This window comes from Ixodes scapularis, unplaced genomic scaffold, assembly GCF_016920785.2.
Source record: "Ixodes scapularis isolate PalLabHiFi unplaced genomic scaffold, ASM1692078v2 PGA_scaffold8__174_contigs__length_109621045, whole genome shotgun sequence".
Lineage (NCBI taxonomy): Eukaryota > Metazoa > Arthropoda > Arachnida > Ixodida > Ixodidae > Ixodes > Ixodes scapularis.
This window is the reverse complement of record NW_024609883.1, coordinates 49,139,310-49,156,654: the sequence shown is the minus strand read 5'-3', so window position 1 is coordinate 49,156,654 and position 17,345 is coordinate 49,139,310. Positions and strand designations below refer to the sequence as shown.

Genomic DNA, 17,345 nt, shown 5'->3' with positions numbered 1-17,345 from the left:
ACTCCCCCCGGGAAGTTCGCCCATGTTTCTTTTTGTTTACCTCTGCACACACTGTATAAAAGCGATCGCGACTCGCAAGTGGACACCAGGCCCCAGCATATGGCTGGAATGATGCTGAGCTCTCCGCCTAAAAGGCAAATAAATCCCTAAGTCAGCGCGGATCTCTGGGTGTCGGCGGACTCGACTAATAAATGCAGCGGACGCTACTAGCCATCGCGTCCGACAGTGACTGTTTTCTGTTCACATACTTGCCCAGCTCCGTGACCCGAATCGGCTCCATAGAAATGGCCGCCTCTTCTCAAGCTCATAAGATCGTGAAGGCGGCACAGGACCACTGAATATCGGAGCGATATCGGAACGCTCTTCAAATGCCGTATGCACGCCAAAAAGCTACCAGATCGATGGATCTCACCGCCACCATGGCCACCACTCGAAAATCGCTTTTGTGAATGGATGAAAAAGAAAAGCGTTTATTTAATTAAGGTCTGGATAAATTAATGAACGTACAACAGCTGTTGTCATTAGATTGGTGGGTGTCTTGCGCCACCTGGCAAGTGCATACTTTTCGCTTTACTTAAGCGTTCTGTGTCACTTTAATGTTACGCTCTACCTTTCCTTTGATCCTAACCAAGGTTATAAAAAGTTTAATTTTTTGACAGCTTTGTACATTCCGAAGTGAATGTTTGTGGTGTTTAGCATTTCCAGGTAGGGAAAGGCCGATGGCAAGCCAAGCCAAGCCAAGCCGCCAAGCCAAGCTAACCCAAACATTCGGTGATTGGTGTCGTCGGTGTTGGGGCGATTTGGCGGGTTTGGTGCAGGTCACTGATGACTGGTGCGGGTACCGGCTTGGGTGTCTCTACCGTTTGGAACTTTTGACCACTTTGCTTTGTGCGCTCTGAACTTTGGACGCCTCAAGAAGTCGCGAAACGTGGTCCCGTTCCGTGGTCCCTACGGTTCCGTGGAGCTGGGCGGAGATCTGACGCTGCTGAATAGATAACGTCTTTTTCTAATGGAGCAGCCTACGCAGCAGGGTAAGCGATGAGGCTCGAGAGCTGCGATTGCCAAACAATGCACCACGGGTTGTCCAGGCAACCGCGGTTTCCAAACAATGTACATACCGCGGGGGTGTTGCACGATCGCCCCGCGTGCAGAATCCCTGTCGCGAAACACCCGCGTCTAGAAAACGGCGTTCAATTACCCCGTTTCATATTCCCCGCGTGTCCAAAACCCCGCGTTCAACGATCCCAGTTCTTGTGCGAAGCGCAGTTTCTGCTGCTTTTGCAGAGGTGGTGATGTCAAAACGCCGAGCTCTGACTGGCTGCGATTGAAGGATTGTGGGAGACATCAAGGCAGCTTGCTGTGGAGTCTTACTAGAGTGTACTAGAAGGAACGAGTGGGACGAGCTACAGGCTCCGCTCATGCTTTCAGTTGTACCTCAAAATGTGGAAAGCGATCAGGTGGAACCAAGCCACTTCGATCGCAGCGCCCCCTTCGCTGCGATTGCGCAACGACACAGGTCAAGATCATATGGGCAATATAGCCCCTTAGAGTCTATATTGTGCTTTTTATGATTTTGACGTTAAAGGTAACGTCAAAGCACCACCACACGACGACGTTACGCGACTCCAAGATGGTGCCGTAAGGCCGTCGTGACGTTGTGTCGAGGACGATGCCGATTGGCGACATGAAGTCGCTGTTGTAACGTGGTCGTGATGTCGCGTTGAGGACGACGCCGTTACGCGTCATCAAGTCGCCTTTGTGACGCGGTCGTGACATTGCGTCGCGTTGAGGACGACGCCGTTGCGCGACATCGTCACCCTTGTAACGTGGTCATAATGTCGCGCGCCACATCTAAGACGATGTGGAAGTGGTCGTCGATGCCGACATTGATGTCGACACTCCACGCAATGTCAAACATCGCTATGACGTCGCATTAACGTCGTCACCGTGAGCGTTAACGTCACGACGAAGCCTTGACGGTGTGCAACGTCGTCGACTTTGCCAGCATCAGCGTCGACGCGCAGTCACGACGAAGTCTTGACGTTGTCTAATGTCGTCGACGTCGTGAAGCTGTCGGGACGTCTTGATGATGTCGCGTGGCGTCATGTCGACAACGACGTCCACGAACTGGCACCAAGCGTCCTTATGACGTTGAATTGACAAGGACGCCGTCATCTTGACGTCGCGTGATGTTGTCGTCGTCGTCGTCATTGTCAACATTGACATCGTCGTCGTTGTCAACGGAATATTACGTCGGAACGCAGTCTTGATGTCGGGTAACGCACATTGTCGATGACGACGTTGACATCAAGGCGCCGTCCTGATGTCGCATGGCGTTGTGACGACAAGTCAGGTGGCGGTGACTCTATGTATGTGACGCCTGACGTCTAGGTTGTATAAAAAATACAGTCATTGTTCTATCGTTTCTATGACCTTGACCAGTGTGCCGGTCGAGCTTGACATTGGAACAAAACCCGTTTTTCATAAAAAAGAGGCAAAGTGGCTCGAATTAGCCGTTTTTTTCCACATGCAGAGGTACCAAAAAAGCACTCCGGTGGCTCCACTCATTCTTTCTAGTACACTCTAGTCTTACCACTATCCTTCGATCAGAGCCAACCAGAGCTCGGCGTTCTGGCGCCAGTAAAACCCCTGCAAAAGAAGCAGACATAATTGCGCTCCTCACTCCCTGCGTGCCAAAAGCCCCGTCCTCACTGCCTTGTCTCTTTCGGGTCTACTCTACAACTGGTGCCTTTAGACTATAGTGATGGACCGAATCTGCCAAACTTCAGATTTGGCAAAGTTTGGCACATGCCGAGCTTGTGAACTAATGTTCGGCAAAAGTTCGGCAAATGTCTGCGCACGTGCGAGAATGCGACGGGGCCATGGATTGCAAATGGACGCCATGCGGTCGTGCTGTTACCATCGTACAGTGTAGTACAACCAGCGGTTATGGCGAGCTGTGCAGTTGGCAACACAGTAACTGTGCTTTTGTGAGCCTTTGCGAGTGTGGTTCTCTTAAATATTTTCTGCCTCAAGAACAAGATCGACCAGTAATTTACGCAGTACACTGCGCAAGTGACAAATGATGCGGTGCATTCTAGATGACATGATTTTCATTTGACCTTACCAGGGATGCAACGAGGTAGTTGAAACATTGACTGACAATTACTTTAAAGCACTCCTTGCATTTAGAACAATCCTCTTTTCGGCTTACAAAGGGTTTGTGTTAAAACAAAATGATATTGCATTTTAATTAGCGTTATTGCGTGGTTTTAGTATCTGTATATAACTAAACCCAGAGCTATCATGCTTGACGTTGCACATCCGACATTCCTAACTCTTCCCCTCTTACTAAACGTCTGTGTGTGTTTTAACACCAGAAACCGGCATTTTAAAGGTTAAAAAGGAGACGTTGCGACTATGGGATGCACACTTCCGCGCAAAGCTGACATCAAGTGACTCAAATCGAAAAACATGCTTATTTACAATAATATTGTTATCTCTTTTGGTGAAGGCTCAGCAACCGTTGCATTTGTTTTCACGCACGAAACAGTGACTCCCAGAGAAAGTAAGAACACAGTGTTATTGCCTTTATTTCGACAATGTACACACACTTGCAGGCTTGCACTGATGAGGCCTGAAGACCGAAACTCTCATAGCGGGATTTGCGACTGCGTCCGCTATTACCCCACCTCGTTGTCACGCCACTTCTGCAAGAAGTCACGAAAATTGACAGTAAACATGGGAAAACAACACTGATACAATTATCTTGTAAAATATCACCTTATTTAGTAATAACTGTCAATATGCATTACATGTTGTATTTAACTTAAAAAAACAACAACATAAAACCTTTTTTCGCTAGAAAAAAACTAAATATCAACGTCTGGCAACAATGTATTTTTGCCGAATGTTGAGAAAAGTTAGTCAAAAGTTTGGCTTTGCCAAATCCCAAGATTCGGTGCTGAATTTTCGATTCGACAAAAGTTCAACCCATCACTACTTAAAACCTACGCGAGTCGTAAAAGAAGCCTGGGGATAAAGTATGGTTGGCCAAATTGTTCTCTGTTTTCATTGTGGCAGTTCCTATGTAGAGGGACAAAAATGCGCTCTACCTAGAATATATATAAAAATCAGTTTTCAATAGACCCATTTCATAATATCTGAGTCTGCTCCTGTTTGGGCATATACAGGGTGTCACAAATGAAAATTTACACGGTCTTTTTTACCGCAAAAATAAACTAGGCATCGCCGAACGCTCATTCTCCGCCCAAAGGTAAAGCTAGAGGTCACAACCAGATGCCAAAGTTTCAGCCCGATCCGATAACTTAATCAAAAGTTGTAAGTGATTTTCTGAAAATTTCAATGGGAAAATGGAGCCCAATTTTGCCCGTTTTCGGTTTCTGGTGCCATAGAGCTCCATGTGTTTGAAAATTCCGTCGGCCGCCATTTTCCCATTGAAATTTTCAGAAAATCACTTACTTTTGATTAAGTTATCGGCTGAAACTTTGGCATCTGGTTGTGACCTCTAGCTCTACCTTTGGGCGCAGAATGAGCGTTCGTCGATGCCTAGTTTATTTTTGCGATAAAAAAGACCGTGTAAATTTTCTTTTGTGACACCCTGTACTCCCTGAGCATGTATACATGCCTTGCACCCGATGTCACACTAGGGAAAGGAAGGGCCCTGCACCGATGCGCTCACGAAGGCGTAGGATGCCGCCAACTGCCCGGACATGTGCTGACATGCGCCACATTTTTGACAAACATACCTTACTTCTGTGATATGTGAACTTGAAAGAACTTGTTAGGCTTAAGCTGATAACGTTTAGCCAGTACGTTCAGCAGAAGTTTTCGGCCACGAATAAAGTTTATATATTCCTCCAATTCAGTTTTGATGCGAAGCGGTGTCGGTGTGGCAAAATGAGCCTCATTACGCGCCCCTTCGATTATTGGATGAGCGGCTCGTAGTAAGTAGTTCAGATTTCGCAAAGTAGTGGTATACAACACGAGGTTACCACGTTCTGGACGGCACAAGCCGAGATGCTGAGGACGGCACAAGCCGTCCACAGCATCTTGGCAAGCGTGCACTCGGGGGCCGCTGCCGACCGATCGCAGCCTGTTCGGGCTCACGCCGCAACAGGCTCACCCATACTCAGCGAGGGAGCCCCGAAAGGTGCGCTCGAAGCGTGGAAACGGTCGGATGAAGTGAACGTCGAAGTGCATGCACATCACGAACAGGTCGAGGCGATGCAAAGGGGTGCGCAAACGTAAGCAACAATACAAAAGTGCCGTCACTCGCCGCTACGATATGCGTCCTGCGAACTCAGTACCGAACGACCGCATCCCTTCCCTGTCAAACATGCTTTCTCTAACTTTACGGCTACTCTGTCGCTGAGCATGCCGATAAAGCAATTTTCGGGACACGTATACTGCTACAGCCAAATGCGGCGCAGTTTACCATGACTCTCACTGCGAATAGCCATCAACTAGGCCACCAGCAAGGTGGCTGCCGGTGTTCGACATCATCTTGCGACGTAGATGCAGGGCACGTACTGGACATGAGGGTTGCGTCGGCGTTCGGAGCGAACTCGGCTCAGCCAGCATCAAGAATGACTGCTGCGTCAGCGTTTGGCGAGTACTCGGATCCAATCGCATGCTTCGTACCCGAGAAATGGTGACCTTCATTATTGCTTGGTGAAAGACTATTGCGGGAAGATAAACCACATGCCTGGAACAGTGCCCTCATACATCTTTGCTTTTCTAGGTCTCAAGAAATATGAGGCCAGAAGCTAAGTATAGCTATTGGAGCTATCCAATGACGGTCAGACTCTCAAACGACTCAAGATAGGGACCGATAAAGAGAACACGATCAAGGAACTGGAGGAATGTTTGTGGAATGATTCCATTAGCTCTCTCCTTACCACTGGGAAACTGCCCATTAAAAAAACATGTTAAAAAAGAGAAATAATACTGGGAAAGTACTGTTTTTTGTTTGTTTTTTAAACACGTTTTAAAATGTTTTGGAGTATATTGTAATGTAGGACAATAAATGCCCTTTTTAATGATATAAGTATGAAATAGGAGTTTAATAAATTATGCACAATACAGTTCTCAAAAACCAAAATTATTGTAGCCAACACAACAATAATCAGAAAATTCTGCAGATATCTCAACGAAAAATGACAGCTAAAAATTTTCAGATTATACAAAACATAAGTAGCAAGAAGGGCTGCAAATTGCACTGTTCTAAATAAATAAAAAAAAAAAAAAAAAAAAGCCGACATGTTTTGTCACATAGTTTCAACCATTGCAAAGTGCATGCTATTGGGTGAAGCAGTTTCTGGACGTCGTAAAACACGTAAATGCTGAAGGTACTGCAGAAGACATTTGTCTTTTGCTCAGCTTTGCACTCCTCACACACACCCCGCAGTTGTGCCGCGTCTCCATTTTTGGGGGCTTGTGATGCAGTTGTTCAGGGGCAGGAAAGAGTCGGAAATGCCCTACATCAAGTCCAAGAAGTCGTTAGGCGAGCTCCGTTCAGAACGCCAGCTGATCAAAACACAGACTTCTTATCAAAACACACACCACCCGTTCGTATTGCTGCAACCAGTCGTAGACGTCCCTGGAAGATCGTCGGATTTTGAGGGGTGACGGGCAGGTATATGACGGGGGAGGCAACAGATGTCTGCGGCAATTGCTTGTTCAACGTCGGTTTCGTTGATTGGTGGGTCTTCTTCGGCAGTAGACCGAATTTCGGGGGCAAACCTTGAACACGGCGGCTTCCTCAGGCCTCGGCCGTTTTCACGGACGGTCTTCTTGAGCCGGGTGCTGGGCTTGCGCTGCGACGCCTCGGAAGGGTAGGCTTCAGAGATGTGAGACATGGCAGACAGTCAGACGGAAGGAAATGAAATGAACTAGAGGTTTAATATGGGCGAACTTGTGCCAGAAACGAAAAAAAAAATAACACGCGCCGAGAAAGCAGCAGCGAGTGTCAACGGCCGCAGCAGCAAGCGAGGGTACGTCGGCGTAACAGCTGGCAATCACGAGAGAGAATCGGTGAATGAATCGGCAATACGACGCTCGGCTCATTATGTGCTATGCTCGTCAACTCTACTATTCAACCTAGAATGTTCGGGAAAGAACTAGGGCGAGACTCACTAGGCAAGGTCATTCTGGCCTCCTTGTCCTTTACGCTCGGGGTAAGAGTACGCGAATCTTGTACATGAATGGCGAAGCACATCTTCTCGATCATGCACGCGGCAATATGTGCGCTTGCAAATTATTCTTAATCATAGAGTTATTACAATAAACGCTAGAGGCTCAGGTGGCGCTAGTGTGCTGTTGCATTTTGAAGCAGACAGCAAGCAGTCAGAAATTGACTTCCCGTAATGCATTTCTATGGGCTCGGTTATAAGAGCAAATATCACAAATTATTTGTACATACTAGGCACATTGCAACATTTCTCAGTCACTCAGACGAAATAACTGGTCAGTTACAGCATTTTTACTTGAAATTCGTGGCATGAAAAACGGTGTTAAAACTGCTTCGTACGTGCATTTATGTGCACTGTCGTACACTGTTAGCGTGAACACGGCGTCGACGCTTTCTAGCATGGGGAATATACGTGCCAAACGAACGAAGGACATCTGGAAAACCAAGAGAGACGGCAAGAACCAGTGGGGCCAGAAGGAAGGTGCGGGGGCGGCGGACCGCCCCGGGTGCAGCGTTCCGGGGGGTGTCGCGCAAGTAACGAGCCGGGGGGGGGGGGGGGGGTTGTAGCCCTGGGCCACCAGCCCGGGTGCCACTGACCTTAGTGACGCCACTGGCAAGAACTACGCAGTAACACTGGATAAGTAACTCCTTGTGCATGCAGACGATCAAACTAAATTGAAAGCCACGTAATATAGTCAGATTTGCAGTAAATAAGTACTGCTTTATCCTTTCTGCTCATGAATATGTGCGAAGATGCTTGCTCTGGGTTCAAATCATCACCCGCACGCTCCAAATCTTTGCAAATAGGAGGTGCGCACGACGGAGTTATTTTCATCCAATGACAGGACGGGTGTATTAGCCACCAAAATGCTAGCAACCCTTGAACACACTCTACATTCCTTTCGATCGTTAGTTTGCTTACACTCGTCGCTCGTTTTCACATACGTTCCTTGAAACAGAGGTTTGGGCCTGAAATAGAGCGAAGTTTAACATCATTCAGTGGTAAAGAAAAATGCTGTAACTAAAGCAATTACACTTTCACAATACCAATAAAGGTGCATACTATCCGGTACACCCGAAATGACAAAAGTTATTCATGTTATTTTCCGTTTTCCCATAGGAATACACAGGGAGGCTGAAAATGTAGACTGCATGCTGTTTGCTTCAATTTGCAACCGGAAGCACCGGAAGTCCCGTAGACACTAGCGCCAGCTGAGCCTCCAACGTTTATTGTAATAACTCTGTTCTTAAAGGACACATGCAAAGGAAAAAAAAAACATTTTTTTTAAACGGCTTAGATGGAAAAAGGACGCCATAAAGCGATTTTACAACGAAGAAAAAATTTTTTAGAGCTATATTTACGGCGCAAATAGAATTTGTAGTTGGCGCCCGCGGGCACCGCGGAAAAGTGGTCTGTATTTATCACGTGACTGGTCTTTATTTATCACGTGGAGCTTGCGCTCTTTCGGAAGCTTCCTATGGCCTCTAAAAGTAACTTATTCATCTTTGTTTGAAGTATAACAAAAAACGAAGACGAATAAGTAACTTTTAGAGCCCAAAGGAAACTCCTAAAAAGCGCAAACCTGTGCGCCGGTCAGACGACGGCGGCGGCGCCCCGAAGCAGACGAACTTGTGCGGCGGCGGCGACGGCGGCGTGGAGAAACGCGTTGAAGCGGCGTTCGCACAACGCTCAGCGTGCGGCGGCGACGCAGCGCGGCGGCGCGCGGGCCTACCACGTGACCAGCGGCGGCTCCCGCGAGCGCCCTAAAAATTTTGTTTCTTCGTTGTAAAATCGTTTTATGACATCCTTTTTCCATCTAAGCTGTCTAAAAAAAAATTTTTTTTCCTTTGCATGTGTCCTTTAATAGCCGATGAAAACCAGAACGCCTTTTCGCCACAACTGCCGATGGTGAGATAACTCGTCTTGACACTTTCTCGTGGATGAAGAGAAATTCTGCAAAGTTTGTTTTCGGGAAGATGTTAATTTACTAAATCTTAGGCTCTCCGAGCATAATCTGAAAGATTTGTTACTTGTTTTGCTATGAATTCGCCAAATGTAGCATGATTTTAGCAGTTAGAAAGCAATGCTGTTCATTGAAAATTACCTCGCCCTCATGTTCAGCCAGATTTAGGGCAGATGAGTGAAACACAGCTTCTTCGCTTGATGTGGGACAGATGAGTGGAACACAGCCATCAGCCAACCCCAGGTTGGCTTATGGCCATTGAATCCAGAATGATGGAGCCTACCCAATCAAGTAGTGAAATGAACTGAAATGGCTACCAGTTCATCCTAGTTCAAGGCACCCGAATTTGGGCAAGCCCTGTAAGGTTTCCCAAAAGTGGCACTTTGTACGCTACTATGTCGAGCCAACGATGAAGGAGGACAAGAAGGGATTAGGGTAGAAAACAGACAGCTTTTTCTTCGCTGGGGCCTGAAACATGCAACGTAACAGACGGTGCACACGTCCGAGACCACAAGACACGGTGATATAGGGTGTCATTTAGCATTGAGTGTTTTTCTGCGCAGACTTTTGGTTTATAGGAGCAGACAGTAAGTAGCCTTAGCTTTTTTAGCCTATTGGCTATGCAATTGGACTTGCGATTGTACCCAATATGAATGTAACCCTAAGGATGATAGTGCCCAGGGGTTGTTGGAGCATGGGAGCGATGCAAGTTGGTTTGGGGTGCAGGGATTATATCTGGAGCTGCTTGGTAGCTTTTCGTGGTGCTCTCCCATCCACATATTGGTTGCACACAAAAGTCTATTCTGAAAGCCTCATGTTCAAAGGGCAGCTATATTCATGTTCTTCTCCTATCTTTAATCGTCCGAAGTTCTTAGGCCCACTTTTGTTAACCGACTTTGGTCCATGTCATATTAGAGAACATTCCTCCAAGGAAGAACGTTTTAGCGAATACCAGTTGCTTCGTCAAATGGTCATTTCATCCAACATTTCGACAAATGGCCCTTGAAAATGGCAGATATCGCATGTATGAAAATGTTGCTGCAGCCTGACTAGTTTTCTAGATTTGGTGAAACGCACAACAGATTGCTCCTGTGCCTTGCGATATTGGAGGCTGGGCACTTCTCCCTGGGTAGAAAATCATCATTATCACACTTTTGGCTGATTTGTTCTCTTCCCTGGGTTTAGAGAGAGAATTATGCTGACGGCTTCCCGGTTCTTGCGCAGCTTAACTCCGTAACCACGGTGAAAATTCCTGTTTTGTGTGGCTTTTTGTTATGATTGTTTCCTGAGGAAACTATTTATGTTTACAATATGATACCGTATATATCAATGAATGGGCTTTTAAAGGATGCAAACATCAAAGTTGAGACTTGAATCCCATTACAATATGTAAATCGTCAGACACAATTTTGGTAAAAAAATGTTCCAATCCGGGAAAATGAATGAATATATAGTGCCTACAAAAAATGAAAACATTTTAATTTTGTGAAAAGGATTTTGGTCTACCAAACATCAGGTCAACGCTCATGGCTGACATGCCATTGGGCTAAACATTTTCTCAATGTGATGAAGCTCAGGTTATCAGAATTAAAATGTAATTATCTGGCTTCACCGTCAGATCACTGCTGGTATCAGAGTCCGAAAAATCGACAGAGGAGTTGCGAGAATTGGCACGCTCGTGAGCACGTATCGGACTTGTGAAAGCGGCCATGGCTGTAACAAATGAGGACTGGCCGTCGGTGTCACGCTTGGCTTCAAAATCCCTGCCACGAGGAGAAAGGAACAAAAACACTGAAACAATACTGTCTTTAAACTACCTACGACATTATGCAGCAAGCATAAGAGCTCCGTGGGATTTTTAAAATGGACCTCCGCGCCCATCGATCAGGGGGATAGGGGCTCTATCGCTGCGGTTAGGAAAGAGTTAAGGCTGCTTGCTCACTCTTCTCTTTTTTTCTAGATGAGGCACTGCTTTTCTTTTCGAGAAATCTGTATTTAGTATTGTCAGCCGTTGTCCTGTCTTTACTCGTTCTTCGTCCCTGTTTTTCTGAGGCTGTTTTTCATCATGTTCAACTCTTACCAACTGGCCCAAATCACCATCCTGCTTTAGTATTCCAATGTCGTTCGAAAAGAACATGAGCTGTCTAGGTACCAGGAAAGATTTTGCCAGAAAGCACTTGGAAAGCTGAATGTTTCAGACTTTTATTTGTAGGAAATTCTGTTGACCTCATACACTTGCTTTGACAAGTAGTATTCAGTGATGACTCAGTACATAGTTGTGTCAGTAAAACGACTTTTGAGTAATAAATCAATATTTAAGTGTTTAGGCGTTATTTTTTGGCATTCCACAATGCTTCCAGCATTGTGGTGTACAGTTGTACACATAGCTGGGATGCAAATTTGTATAACCATGTAAGGTCAGAAAGCAAAAGTCCCAATATTGAGAAAAGCTTGATTAAACGACTTTGCAGCTGTGACATTGTGCACTGCAGCTTCTACCACCTTTTGTTTTTCGCCGCACAAACGACTTTGCAAATGTTAAGTTACACATCAAATTGCACCTCAGGAATCAAGTATAAGTTTGGACACTATGAATGGGTTGGAGCAACCTTTCAGAATAAATGGCCTCACTGTGGTGTCATAGTCCTCATTATGACCATGGGAACAAGTAGAGTTTGCAAATTTACATGAAAATTTGTCATTGTTTTGCATGAAATTAATAACATCATAACTAGAAAAGGCATACGGTACACAAATGTTCTTCTGGCTTGGGTGACAAATCACCACCTAATACAATGCTATTTTTTACCTATGCTGGCCTGATCAACACAGCAATCTGCAATTCTGGCCCAAATTGACTAACCTCTGGTAGTTGTTTCCTTTGGTGGCTAAGGAACAAACTGGTTTCATAGCAGAACTAGTGTTTAAGCATATCTTCTCATTAGTGACAAGGCATATAAAAATGAGCATCTTTGAATGTAATCTGGTAGCGACACTTGCACCCATTTTAACTGGAATTTGTATTGACTCTCATGCCAAGTGGCACCCTGGTACTCAAGAATAATTTCCACCAAAAAACAAACAAACAATTGATTGCATTTTTTGGAAATAGCCAGCAGTTCAACTTGCCATAACCTGATATTGTAATGATATAGTTAAAGGGCAACTCAAGTAAAAAATTAACCTGCAATAAATTGCTGGTTTCGACTTGGAGACACGAAATATGATCGCAACAGAAATATTACATAAAAGTAGTCACATACTCCACTAAAACCGATATGAAAGAAGCGACCAGCTGCACTTTAGCAGGCAACCAGTAGGTTAGTTGTTTTTCAAGCAACACTGGGCTAGAATGTAACGTCGGTTTTTTGGGTCTTCTGCAAACACCCACCTGCAAGCAGTCATGCGGCACCCACTTGCAAAGAGTCATAAAGGCGTCTGAAACTCATGCCACTCAATCGTATGATTCAACAATAAATGAAGAGCAGTAACTTACTCCTTTTATGTATATTATTGATTTTCATTTCCCCAAGAACCAGAAGTAAATATTCGGGGTCAACCTTTTGTGGCATTTTAGAAATGAAGAGTGCATGTGCACAGCTTTCATTGGTGCCCAAGTTGTGCACGGGCACCCATAGATTTAGCTTGATGCTACAGTAACTTTCCCCCCGCGATGCAACCATGCTGCATGCCTTGCGCCGGCTCCCAGTCACCGGCGCCGAATGTGCCGCAGCACTGACGTGGCGTTTGATGACCAATGTTGACATCTCTCTCGGATAGTTTCATTTTTGCCATAGACACCTGTAACCAAACTTCGAGCCATGCTATTTAAACTAAACTGCATAGTGGTGATGAAAAAGATCTACCTTGTAATTTAGGGACGCTGACTGAGCTGAAAACACACGAAATCCCAAATGCTAAAATATTGGCCGGTGTTACCTTTAGTGGAAAATGTTTTAGTGTTTCTATGAACTGAATCCAATGGTTGCGACGAAAGGGAGCCACGGGCTGTAAGCAGAGTATTGTGAGAAGTGATATGGCTGCTCATTTCTGAACCAAATGACTATCTTAGTTGTGTTTTCTATGTTATTTATAATTATAAGCATACGGGTTTTCTTTTAGGGGAACGAGCTGCACCGTTGGAAGGGACCAGCCGCATGTTCAAAGCCACCGAGAACATTCTCTTCAGATGCTGTTTTTGCACCCATGTCACCACAGATCCTTGTGGACTTGTGAGCCATCTTGTGGCTCATGGAGACGAAGAACAGTCCAAGGGCCAGCATTGTTTTTCATTGTTGGAATCTGGGTCCATATTGAGCAGTCCTGTTGTGATCGACGGACCTGGTACGTCGTTGAACTGTCCCAGCACCATGGATGCGCCGGAAACCTTCACCGATATTGTATACATTCCAGTTGACATGGCTGAAAAACTCTATAGGTGTGAGCTTTGCCCCGAAACCTTCACAAAGCTTGAATTTTTGACAGTTCACATCAGAGAGCACACAGGTGAAAAACCGTATAACTATAAACATTGTCCCAAAACGTTTCACCGTCGAATGCTCAAGGGTGAAAAACCTTACAAGTGCAAGCTGTGCCCTAAGAGCTTTTTTAACCGTGCGCACCTGACCAGTCACATTCGCACACACACTGGTGAAAAACCTTACAAGTGCAAGCTGTGCCCTAAGAGCTTTTTTAACCGTGCGCACCTGACCAGTCACATTCGCACACACACGGGTGAAAAACCTTACAAGTGCAAGCTGTGCCCTAAGAGCTTTTTTAACCGTGCGCACCTGACCAGTCACATTCGCACACACACTGGTGAAAAACCTTACAAGTGCAAGCTGTGCCCTAAAGCCTTTGCTCGGAGCGATACTCTTAGTAACCATATGCAGACTCATAGAGGTGAAAAACGCCACAGGTGTGAGCATTGTGCCAAAACCTTCCTTCAGAGATCCTATCTTACCAACCACATGCTATTGCACAGGGATGAAAACCCTTACAGGTGTAAGCTATGCCCTATGACTTTTATTCGGCTTGGAACCCTGGCTAAGCACATTCAAACACACACTGTTGAAAATCCTTTCAAGTGCAAGCTGTGTCCCAGAGCCTTTGATGGAAGCTATAAACTGAAGTATCACATTCGAACACACAAGGGTGAAAAACCTTACAAGTGCATGCATTGTCCTAAAGCTTTTGCTACAAGTGATATTCTGAAAGACCACGTTCTAACACACGCATCTGAAAAACCTTACAGCTGCGAGCATTGTCCTAAAGCCTTTGTTACAAGAGCTGCTCTGAGGTGCCACATTCGAACACACACAGTAAAAAAACCTTACAAGTGTGAGCATTGTCCTCGTGCCTTTGCTTGTAAGAGCAGTCTGATTATGCACAATGAAACCTGCAGGTACAAGTATTGCCCCAAATAGTCTTTCTATAGAAATGGTGGTCTGAGGAACCACATCTTTACTTGGAAAAGGAGTTTGATTATGCACAAAAGTGCATGGGTGAAATGCCATACAGGTGCGAGCAGTGCCCCAAAGCATTAACTCAGCTTGAACTCTTGTCGAATCCCATCCAAACGCACCAGGACAAGAATAATCAGAAGCGCAAGCTATGTTTCAAAGCTTTAGCTCGTATTGATTCCTCAGTGACCACACGCAGACGCATACGGGAGTTTGAGCGAGTTTTTTGAGGAACGCACTGTTCTGAAATCATGAACGGTGCAGCTTCACCGTTCCGTGAAACCGTATGTGAAATTTAATGTTTTAGCGAATCATGATACGCGTGCAACCAATTAAACAATGATGATGATTGCATTTGACCAGCAGCACCCTCTCGTATCAAGCATCTTAAACATTCTGCAGCGTGCAAATCTGTTGCTCGCATTTCACGCCGCACACTGTTGTAAACAAGACGGTTGAGGCAAAATTTGCCGGTTGGAATGTCAAAAGCTGACAAGCTAAATGGAGTAAGAAGTTTCCGATTGACCACAAAGGTAGGGGATGTGTCTACCGTCTTCAACTCAAACGATCGTTCACGTCGCACGCTGCCGAACCAAACCATTTCGACTGCTCACGGTCACCATGGCGACTCGTTAGCCTGGATCACAAAAATTTAGTCACGCATAGTTTATGCATAGTCCTATTCGCTTGCATTTTGAGCGGTTTTCGAAATGATTTGATCGTAGTTCTCAGATGAAGCAAAACGTAGCAGGATGACAAATCTCCTCCCGCTGTGCTGAGCTTAACACTCGGCTAGGCCAGTAGGAATCGACCGCCATCTTGCTTTCCCGAGTTGTAAACGGTCTTGGCTGCATTGCCGGAATCCCGGAGAAAAGCTCACCACGAAACCAGCAGATGCAGAGAAAAGCTCACCGGCCATTGAGTGTATGCGAAAAAAAAGCTCACCAATGTTTTTTCTTCTTTTCATGTGGAGACTGCTGGATCATGCGTAACGTATATCAATTTATTATCATTAAAATTCGTCAACTTTGTAAAAAAGAAAATGTTATTTTTTGTAATATTTGTTAAGCTTATTGGGTATATGACCCCGATTTAATAATTGCGGGCGAGTGTTTTTTTTTTTTGTGGTTTACTGTCTAGGCAACGAAAGCCTAACTGAAAACTTTATGAACTTGAAGAGCAGGAAAAAGTTTGAAAACTTGATAATGTCTACGTAAAACGTAAAAAAGCAAAACTGTCAATGTCAAAAATCCAAAAGTGCATGCGCAACAATGCGGTGCCTGACGTTCTCTTTGAATCTTTTGTTAACCTTTGAAAACAAGATAAAACGGTGAGTGGGATGTCGAGGTTGCTTTCTGTTTACGGACAAGCACGTTTTCTAGCCGTTCGTGCTGGTGTTTCCACACGTTGCCTTTGTTTGATAGTACCCTTCTATGACGAGCCACCCATGACCTTCAGAGCCGCACACTATCACCGTTGTTACTCAGGACTAGATAAGAACTAGTCTTCTGTAAGGTAGCGAATAGGGCGAGATGGAAAATGTTATACATAATGAAAACCGCTCAGACGATGAAGACGGAATGAAGACAACTAACACGACAGGACACTGATTACATCAATAAAAGCCTACTCATCTATCAGGCACCACACAATCTTCGGAGCTGAAACGATTCACGCACCACTATTCATATTAGCTCGCAAAAATCAAACCTCTTTATCTGACAGAGCTACCGACGACGCATTGTCAACCTGTCAATAAATTGTCTTTTTACGGGTGCCCGATGTTCTGATTTCATACTTGCGGCGTCATTAATTTACAGACTGGGTGATTGCTAATTTCTGAGGAATTAGTAAATATGCCCAATGACCTTTAGGAATATTACAAAAAAGTGGATGATTATTTTTAAATTGATGAATTTTAATTGCGTTAAATTGCTACGTGTGACACACAATCCACTAAGCTAAGACCAAATTAAAAAAAAATCGGTGAGCTTTTCTCCGCATCCGCCGGTTTTGTGGTGAGCTTTCCTCCGGTGAGTTTTTCTCTGCCGCCTGCATTGCAGTGACGGCTCCAGCGGCCGTAGCGGGTAAACGAACGTTAAGCGCATCCAAAAGGCCCCAACGACTCGCCTACGCATGCGCAGTGGCGTCGGCGATTCATTCGAGGACGAACCGTTTGTGTCGAAATGACTAGCTAAAACTCCCAATCGAAGGAAAAACACTCCAAGTGTGAGCATTGTGCCAGAGCCTTTCTTCGAAAAAGCTATCTTACGAGCCGCGTTGGAAAGCCCACAGGTTTAGGATTTCATGGTCGGAGTGGTTACTAATTTCGAGCATGTGTCCGTGATATTAATCTAAAGGCCCGTACACACGTTCGCGTTTGACTCTGACCGACTGAGCCAAGACCGGCTTTTAAGCCTCTTAGTATGGCTCACGACTGGATGCGCAACAATGCAGCTGGTCGTAACTCGTCACAAACGGCTTAAAGGGGCCCTGCAATGACCTTTTTACTAATTTTTAATTTGCACCGAACCTAAGTGCACTGAACGTAGTAACTTAGTGAAACTTTTCTTTTCTCGAAATTCCCTTTATTTTAAAAGTTATAAGCAAATTAAAATTACAAAAACAAGCAAAAAATAACCTCCCTCATGACGTCCTTGGTTGCTTGAGAGTGGCCGTGAACTAGAGGAGAAGTAGTGGGGTAGT

General features: G+C 45.2%; 1 protein-coding gene across 1 annotated transcript; it reads left to right on the top strand.

Moving 5' to 3' along the window:
• The first annotated feature begins 760 nt into the window (after positions 1–760).
• LOC115311229 (zinc finger protein OZF) lies at positions 761–17,120 on the top strand. Its single transcript, XM_029969864.3, has 2 exons — positions 761–1,031; positions 13,300–17,120. The coding sequence occupies exons 1-2, from the start codon at positions 1,010–1,012 to the stop codon at positions 14,601–14,603; spliced, it is 1,326 nt and encodes a 441-aa protein (XP_029825724.2). The 5' UTR covers positions 761–1,009; the 3' UTR covers positions 14,604–17,120.
• The last annotated feature ends 225 nt before the right edge of the window (positions 17,121–17,345 follow it).